Source organism: Callionymus lyra, chromosome 1 (genome assembly GCF_982586985.1).
Source record: "Callionymus lyra chromosome 1, fCalLyr1.hap1.1, whole genome shotgun sequence".
In the NCBI taxonomy this organism is placed as follows: Eukaryota; Metazoa; Chordata; class Actinopteri; order Syngnathiformes; family Callionymidae; genus Callionymus; species Callionymus lyra.
The window spans coordinates 1,300,476-1,310,783 of NC_141818.1; the positions used below are offsets into that span (position 1 = coordinate 1,300,476).

The 10,308-nt window shown below is 39.3% G+C and overlaps 1 protein-coding gene across 2 annotated transcripts in view; it reads right to left on the reverse strand.

The window, feature by feature from the left end:
* LOC148087335 (inactive rhomboid protein 2-like) overlaps positions 1–10,308 on the reverse strand; it is a 48,217-nt gene that overhangs the window by 28,786 nt on the left and 9,123 nt on the right. For both annotated transcript variants that reach the window (XM_087787238.1, XM_087787230.1), the window contains exons 2-4: positions 8,890–9,024; positions 334–449; positions 93–276 (exon numbers count right to left, since the gene is read on the reverse strand). In XM_087787238.1, coding sequence (XP_087643364.1) covers positions 93–276; positions 334–449; positions 8,890–9,012 — 423 coding nt within the window. In that variant the 5' untranslated portion in view covers positions 9,013–9,024. The remainder of the gene's footprint in view (positions 1–92; positions 277–333; positions 450–8,889; positions 9,025–10,308) is intronic.

The following is a 10,308-nucleotide window of genomic DNA, read 5'->3' on the forward strand; positions in this document are numbered from 1 at the left end:
TATTTTCACAGGAATCATGAGTATTTTCACAGGAATCATGAGTATTTTCACAGGAATCATGAGTATTTTCACAGGAATCATGAGTACGATACCTTGGGCATCATGGGTGCTGCCGGTGAGTCGGTGCCTTGCTCGAGGGTCGTGGCAGTGTCAGGTTCTCGGTACTGAACCTTCAACCTGCCGTAGCGTTGGCTGCAGTGACGCAGACTCTTGCGATGCCAGACCTGCTGCTTGGACTCGCAGTCGTCTCCGACCCCGAACCACTGGGCCGTGTTCCTGCGGACTCGTGCGGGTCAGAGGTCGAGGTCGCGGGTTCAAAGGTTAAAGACTGACCTCTTGATGCTCTGAGACAGAGACGTCTGTCGCCTGAACTTAGATCTTCTGTCTTCGAGTCCAGAGACGCCGTCGCTCGCAGAAGCTTCTGGTTTCTTCAGAGACGACCTGAGAGGCTGAAGACACAGTTCATGTCGACATGTTCTGAACAAACAACATGTTTGTGTTTATTTAACAAAAACATTTGAAAATCTGTTTATAAATAAAGTTATATTCAAACCAATGGGCACGAGCGTCTCATGAGGTTGTTGGTTTGATTCCAACTCTAGTGTTTGTGTGTGTGTTTGTTTTCTATTTTTGTTTCTATGATTTTCAATGTGTTTGTTTTCTATTTTTGTTTCTATGATTTTCAATGTGTTTGTTTTCTATTTTTGTTTCTATGATTTTCAATGTGTTTGTTTTCTATTTGTGTTTCTATGATTTTCAATGTGTTTGTTTTCTATTTTTGTTTCTATGATTTTCAATGTGTTTGTTTTCTATTTTTGTTTCTATGATTTTCAATGTGTTTGTTTTCTATTTTTGTTTCTATGATTTTCAATGTGTTTGTTTTCTATTTGTGTTTCTATGATTTTCAATGTGTTTGTTTTCTATTTGTGTTTCTATGATTCTCTATGTGTTTGTTTTCTATTTGTGTTTCTATGATTTTCCATGTGTTTGTTTTCTATTTGTGTTTCTATGATTTTCCATGTGTTTGTTTTCTATTTTTGTTTCTATGATTTTCCATGTGTTTGTTTTCTATTTGTGTTTCTATGATTTTCCATGTGTTTGTTTTCTATTTTTGTTTCTATGATTTTCCATGTGTTTGTTTTCTATTTGTGTTTCTATGATTCTCTATGTGTTTGTTTTCTATTTGTGTTTCTATGATTATCTATGTGTTTGTTTTCTATTTGTGTTTCTATGATTTTCCATGTGTTTGTTTTCTATTTGTGTTTCTATGATTCTCTATGTGTTTGTTTTCTATTTGTGTTTCTATGATTCTCTATGTGTTTGTTTTCTATTTGTGTTTCTATGATTTTCAATGTGTTTGTTTTCTATTTGTGTTTCTATGATTCTCTATGTGTTTGTTTTCTATTTGTGTTTCTATGATTTTCAATGTGTTTGTTTTCTATTTGTGTTTCTATGATTCTCTATGTGTTTGTTTTCTATTTGTGTTTCTATGATTTTCAATGCGTTTGTTTTCTATTTGTGTTTCTATGATTCTCTATGTGTTTGTTTTCTATTTGTGTTTCTATGATTTTCAATGTGTTTGTTTTCTATTTGTGTTTCTATGATTTTCAATGTGTTTGTTTTCTATTTGTGTTTCTATGATTCTCTATGTGTTTGTTTTCCATTTGTGTTTCTATGATTCTCTATGTGTTTGTTTTCTATTTGTGTTTCTATGATTCTCTATGTGTTTGTTTTCCATTTGTGTTTCTATGATTTTCAATGTGTTTGTTTTCTATTTTTGTTTCTATGATTCTCTATGTGTTTGTTTTCTATTTGTGTTTCTATGATTCTCTATGTGTTTGTTTTCTATTTTTGTTTCTATGATTCTCTATGTGTTTGTTTTCTATTTGTGTTTCTATGATTCTCTATGTGTTTGTTTTCTATTTGTGTTTCTATGATTCTCTATGTGTTTGTTTTCTATTTGTGTTTCTATGATTTTCAATGTGTTTGTTTTCTATTTGTGTTTCTATGATTCTCTATGTGTTTGTTTTCTATTTGTGTTTCTATGATTCTCTATGTGTTTGTTTTCTATTTGTGTTTCTATGATTCTCTATGTGTTTGTTTTCTATTTGTGTTTCTATGATTTTCAATGTGTTTGTTTTCTATTTGTGTTTCTATGATTCTCTATGTGTTTGTTTTCTATTTGTGTTTCTATGATTCTCTATGTGTTTGTTTTCCATTTGTGTTTCTATGATTTTCAATGTGTTTGTTTTCTATTTGTGTTTCTATGATTTTCCATGTGTTTGTTTTCTATTTGTGTTTCTATGATTTTCAATGTGTTTGTTTTCTATTTGTGTTTCTATGATTTTCAATGTGTTTGTTTTCTATTTGTGTTTCTATGATTTTCAATGTGTTTGTTTTCTATTTGTGTTTCTATGATTCTCTATGTGTTTGTTTTCTATTTGTGTTTCTATGATTTTCAATGTGTTTGTTTTCTATTTGTGTTTCTATGATTTTCAATGTGTTTGTTTTCTATTTGTGTTTCTATGATTTTCCATGTGTTTGTTTTCTATTTGTGTTTCTATGATTTTCCATGTGTTTGTTTTCTATTTGTGTTTCTATGATTCTCTATGTGTTTGTTTTCTATTTGTGTTTCTATGATTTTCCATGTGTTTGTTTTCTATTTGTGTTTCTATGATTCTCTATGTGTTTGTTTTCTATTTGTGTTTCTATGATTCTCTATGTGTTTGTTTTCTATTTGTGTTTCTATGATTTTCAATGTGTTTGTTTTCTATTTGTGTTTCCTATGATTCTCTATGTGTTTGTTTTCTATTTGTGTTTCTATGATTTTCCATGTGTTTGTTTTCTATTTTTGTTTCTATGATTTTCCATGTGTTTGTTTTCTATGATTTTCCATGTGTTTGTTTTCTATGATTTTCCATGTGTTTGTTTTCTATTTGTGTTTCTATGATTTTCCATGTGTTTGTTTTCTATGATTTTCCATGTGTTTGTTTTCTATTTGTGTTTCTATGATTTTCCATGTGTTTGTTTTCTATTTTTGTTTCTATGATTTTCCATGTGTTTGTTTTCTATTTTTGTTTCTATGATTTTCCATGTGTTTGTTTTCTATTTTGGTTTCTATGATTTTCCATGTGTTTGTTTTCTATTTGTGTTTCTATGATTTTCCATGTGTTTGTTTTCTATGATTTTCCATGTGTTTGTTTTCTATTTGTGTTTCTATGATTTTCCATGTGTTTGTTTTCTATTTGTGTTTCTATGATTTTCAATGTGTTTGTTTTCTATTTTTGTTTCTATGATTTTCCATGTGTTTGTTTTCTATTTTTGTTTCTATGATTTTCAATGTGTTTGTTTTCTATTTGTGTTTCTATGATTCTCTATGTGTTTGTTTTCTATTTGTGTTTCTATGATTCTCTATGTGTTTGTTTTCTATTTGTGTTTCTATGATTCTCTATGTGTTTGTTTTCTATGTGTTTTTCTGTGTTTCTATACATGTTTCTTAATGCATTTTTTTGTGTTTTGTATGTTTTTCTGTGTGTTTACTATTTGTGTTGTGGCTGCGTTTTTCATGAGTTGAAGCTATTTTTAACTGTGGTAACACACACACCATTAAACTGCACTAACACACACACCATTAAACTGCACTAACACACACACTATCAACCTGCACTAACACACACACCATTAAACTGCACTAACACACACACTATCAACCTGCACTAACACACACACCATCAACCTGCACTAACACACACACCATCAACCTGCACTAACACACACACCATCAACCTGCACTAACACACACACCATCAACCTGCACTAACACACACACCATCAACCTGCACTAACACACACACCATCAACCTGCACTAACACACACACTATCAACCTGCACTAACACACACACCATCAACCTGCACTAACACACACACCATCAACCTGCACTAACACACACACCATCAACCTGCACTAACACACACACCATCAACCTGCACTAACACACACACCATCAACCTGCACTAACACACACACCATCAACCTGCACTAACACACACACCATCAACCTGCACTAACACACACACCATCAACCTGCACTAACACACACACCATCAACCTGCACTAACACATACACCATTAAACTGCACTAACACACACACCATCAACCTGCACTAACACACACACCATCAACCTGCACTAACACACACACCATTAAACTGCACTAACACACACACCATCAACCTGCACTAACACACACACCATCAACCTGCACTAACACACACACCATCAACCTGCACTAACACACACACCATTAAACTGCACTAACACACACCATTAAACTGCACTAACACACACACCATCAACCTGCACTAACACACACACCATTAAACTGCACTAACACACACCATTAAACTGCACTAACACACACACTATCAACCTGCACTAACACACACACTATCAACCTGCACTAACACACACACCATCAACCTGCACTAACACACACACCATCAACCTGCACTAACACACACACCATCAACCTGCACTAACACACACACCATCAACCTGCACTAACACACACACTATCAACCTGCACTAACACACACACTATCAACCTGCACTAACACACACACCATCAACCTGCACTAACACACACACCATCAACCTGCACTAACATACACACCATCAACCTGCACTAACACACACACCATCAACCTGCACTAACACACACACCATCAACCTGCACTAACACACACACTATTAACCTGCACTAACACACACACCATCAACCTGCACTAACATACACACCATCAACCTGCACTAACACACACACCATCAACCTGCACTAACACACACACCATCAACCTGCACTAACACACACACCATCAACCTGCACTAACACACACACCATCAACCTGCACTAACACACACTATCAACCTGCACTAACACACACACCATCAACCTGCACTAACACACACTATCAACCTGCACTAACACACACTATCAACCTGCACTAACACACACTATCAACCTGCACTAACACACACACCATCAACCTGCACTAACACACACTATCAACCTGCACTAACACACACACCATCAACCTGCACTAACACACACACTATCAACCTGCACTAACACACACTATCAACCTGCACTAACACACACACCATCAAACTGCACTAACACACACCATCAACCTGCACTAACACACACTATCAACCTGCACTAACACACACACCATCAACCTGCACTAACACACACTATCAACCTGCACTAACACACACACCATCAACCTGCACTAACACACACTATCAACCTGCACTAACACACACTATCAACCTGCACTAACACACACTATCAACCTGCACTAACACACACACTATCAACCTGCACTAACACACACTATCAACCTGCACCAACACACACACCATCAACCTGCACTAACACACACACTATCAACCTGCACTAACACACACTATCAACCTGCACTAACACACACTATCAACCTGCACTAACACACACACCATCAACCTGCACTAACACACACTATCAACCTGCACTAACACACACACTATCAACCTGCACTAACACACACACCATTAAACTGCACTAACACACACTATCAACCTGCACTAACACACACACTATCAACCTGCACTAACACACACACCATCAACCTGCACTAACACACACTATCAACCTGCACTAACACACACACCATCAACCTGCACTAACACACACTATCAACCTGCACTAACACACACACCATCAACCTGCACTAACACACACACCATCAACCTGCACTAACACACACCATCAACCTGCACTAACACACACACTATCAACCTGCACTAACACACACACTATCAACCTGCACTAACACACACTATCAACCTGCACTAACACACACCATCAACCTGCACTAACACACACCATCAACCTGCACTAACACACACACTATCAACCTGCACTAACACACACTATCAACCTGCACTAACACACACCATCAACCTGCACTAACACACACCATCAACCTGCACTAACACACACTATCAACCTGCACTAACACACACCATCAACCTGCACTAACACACACACTATCAACCTGCACTAACACACACTATCAACCTGCACTAACACACACCATCAACCTGCACTAACACACACCATCAACCTGCACTAACACACACTATCAACCTGCACTAACACACACACTATCAACCTGCACTAACACACACACTATCAACCTGCACTAACACACACACCATCAACCTGCACTAACACACACACCATCAACCTGCACTAACACACACTATCAACCTGCACTAACACACACACCATCAACCTGCACTAACACACACACCATCAACCTGCACTAACACACACTATCAACCTGCACTAACACACACACCATCAACCTGCACTAACACACACACTATCAACCTGCACTAACACACACACCATCAACCTGCACTAACACACACACCATCAACCTGCACTAACACACACACCATTAAACTGCACTAACACACACACCATCAACCTGCACTAACACACACACCATCAACCTGCACTAACACACACACCATTAAACTGCACTAACACACACCATTAAACTGCACCAACACACACCTGGTGAGCTATTTTAAAGGCAGGTGTAAACATTAACTTGTTGGATCTGGTTTGAAAGTGAAGAATCTGCTCGAGGATCAGTTTTAAATCCATCGATACTGGTTTGTGTTCAGATGTTTCCTTGAGGAACACTTTGAAGATCAAAGATGGTTTAAAGCTTCATGAGTTTTAAGATGAAGTTTTATTCAAAGTGTCCTCAGAGGATCAATAGTTACTTCAATACCTGCTGCAGGTGTTCAGAACATCAACACATCTCACCTGCTGCAGGTGTTTAGAACATCAACACATCTCACCTGCTGCAGGTGTTTAGAACATCAACACATCTCACCTGCTGCAGGTGTTTAGAACATCAACACATCTCACCTGCTGCAGGTGTTTAGAACATCAACACATCTCACCTGCTGCAGGTGTTTAGAACATCAACACATCTCACCTGCTGCAGGTGTTTAGAACATCAACACACTCACCTGCTGCAGGTGTTTAGAACATCAACACATCTCACCTGCTGCAGGTGTTTAGAACATCAACACATCTCACCTGCTGCAGGTGTTTAGAACATCAACACATCTCACCTGCTGCAGGTGTAGAACATCAACACATCTCACCTGCTGCAGGTGTTTAGAACATCAACACACTCACCTGCTGCAGGTGTTTAGAACATCAACACACTCACCTGCTGCAGGTGTTTAGAACATCAACACATCTCACCTGCTGCAGGTGTAGAACATCAACACATCTCACCTGCTGCAGGTGTTTAGAACATCAACACATCTCACCTGCTGCAGGTGTTTAGAACATCAACACATCTCACCTGCTGCAGGTGTTTAGAACATCAACACATCTCACCTGCTGCAGGTGTTCAGAACATCAACACATCTCACCTGCTGCAGGTGTTCAGAACATCAACACATCTCACCTGCTGCAGGTGTTCAGAACATCAACACATCTCACCTGCTGCAGGTGTAGAACATCAACACATCTCACCTGCTGCAGGTGTAGAACATCAACACATCTCACCTGCTGCAGGTGTTTAGAACATCAACACATCTCACCTGCTGCAGGTGTTTAGAACATCAACACACTCACCTGCTGCAGGTGTTTAGAACATCAACACATCTCACCTGCTGCAGGTGTTTAGAACATCAACACATCTCACCTGCTGCAGGTGTTTAGAACATCAACACACTCACCTGCTGCAGGTGTTTAGAACATCAACACATCTCACCTGCTGCAGGTGTTCAGAACATCAACACACTCACCTGCTGCAGGTGTTTAGAACATCAACACATCTCACCTGCTGCAGGTGTAGAACATCAACACATCTCACCTGCTGCAGGTGTAGAACATCAACACATCTCACCTGCTGCAGGTGTAGAACATCAACACATCTCACCTGCTGCAGGTGTTTAGAACATCAACACATCTCACCTGCTGCAGGTGTAGAACATAAACACATCTCACCTGCTGCAGGTGTAGAACATAAACACATCTCACCTGCTGCAGGTGTAGAACATAAACACATCTCACCTGCTGCAGGTGTAGAACATAAACACATCTCACCTGCTGCAGGTGTAGAACATCAACACATCTCACCTGCTGCAGGTGTTTAGAACATCAACACATCTCACCTGCTGCAGGTGTAGAACATCAACACATCTCACCTGCTGCAGGTGTAGAACATCAACACATCTCACCTGCTGCAGGTGTTTAGAACATCAACACATCTCACCTGCTGCAGGTGTAGAACATCAACACATCTCACCTGCTGCAGGTGTTTAGAACATCAACACACTCACCTGCTGCAGGTGAAGAACATCAACACATCTCACCTGCTGCAGGTGTTTAGAACATCAACACATCTCACCTGCTGCAGGTGTTTAGAACATCAACACATCTCACCTGCTGCAGGTGTAGAACATCAACACATCTCACCTGCTGCAGGTGTAGAACATCAACACATCTCACCTGCTGCAGGTGTAGAACATCAACACACTCACCTGCTGCAGGTGTAGAACATCAACACATCTCACCTGCTGCAGGTGTTTAGAACATCAACACACTCACCTGCTGCAGGTGTAGAACATCAACACATCTCACCTGCTGCAGGTGTAGAACATCAACACACTCACCTGCTGCAGGTGTAGAACATCAACACATCTCACCTGCTGCAGGTGTAGAACATCAACACACTCACCTGCTGCAGGTGTAGAACATCAACACATCTCACCTGCTGCAGGTGTTTAGAACATCAACACACTCACCTGTGTGGCCTCCATGACGTCCTCGGGGTCAGGGATGGCGATGACCAGACTCGGAGGTTTCTTGCTCTTCAGACGACTGTCTGAGCTTCTGAGCTTCTTTGAGGCGTCGCCGTCTGACGACATCCTGAGTGACAGCTGGACACAAACACAACATTGATGAACATCTGGATCTTCACTGGAACCTCTGGATGTTGATCAAAAACACAACTTCTCGTCAAGACAGTGAAGGAAGTAATAAAGATTATTTTGAACACAGAGTCAGGAAGTGAAACCATCCGTTTCTGCTCTGTTTCTATTCTGTTTCTATTCTGTTTCTATTCCGTTTCTGCTCTGTTTCTATTCTGTTTCTGCTCTGTTTCTATTCTGTTTCTATTCTGTTTCTGCTCTGTTTCTGCTCTGTTTCTGCTCTGTTTCTATTCTGTTTCTATTATGTTTCTATTCTGTTTCTGCTCTGTTTCTAATCTGTTTCTGCTCTGTTTCTATTCTGTTTCTATTCTGTTTCTGCTCTGTTTCTGCTCTGTTTCTGCTCTGTTTCTATTATGTTTCTATTATGTTTCTGATCTGTTTCTATTCCGTTTCTGCTCTGTTTCTATTCTGTTTCTGCTCTGTTTCTGCTCTGTTTCTGCTCTGTTTCTGCTCTGTTTCTATTCTGTTTCTATTCTGTTTCTGCTCTGTTTCTGCTCCGTTTCTGCTCTGTTTCTATTCTGTTTCTATTCTGTTTCTGCTCTGTTTCTGCTCTGTTTCTGCTCTGTTTCTATTATGTTTCTGATCTGTTTCTATTCTGTTTCTGCTCTGTTTCTGCTCTGTTTCTGCTCTGTTTCTATTATGTTTCTGATCTGTTTCTATTCTGTTTCTGCTCTGTTTCTGCTCTGTTTCTATTATGTTTCTGATCTGTTTCTATTCTGTTTCTGCTCTGTTTCTAATCTGTTTCTAATCTGTTTCTGCTCTGTTTCTATTCTGTTTCTGATCTGTTTCTATTCTGTTTCTGCTCTGTTTCTAATCTGTTTCTAATCTGTTTCTAATCTGTTTCTGCTCTGTTTCTATTCTGTTTCTGCTCTGTTTCTATTCTGTTTCTGCTCTGTTTCTATTCTGTTTCTGCTCTGTTTCTATTCTGTTTCTACTCTGTTTCTGCTCTGTTTCTATTCTGTTTCTGCTCTGTTTCTGCTCTGTTTCTATTCTGTTTCTGCTCTGTTTCTACTCTGTTTCTGCTCTGTTTCTACTCTGTTTCTACTCTGTTTCTACTCTGTTTCTATTCTGTTTCTGCCCTGTTTCTGCTCTGTTTCTATTCTGTTTCTGCTCTGTTTCTGCTCTGTTTCTGCTCTGTTTCTGCTCTGTTTCTATTCTATTTCTATTCTGTTTCTGCTCTGTTTCTGCTCTGTTTCTGCTCTGTTTCTGCTCTGTTTCTGCTCTGTTTCTGCT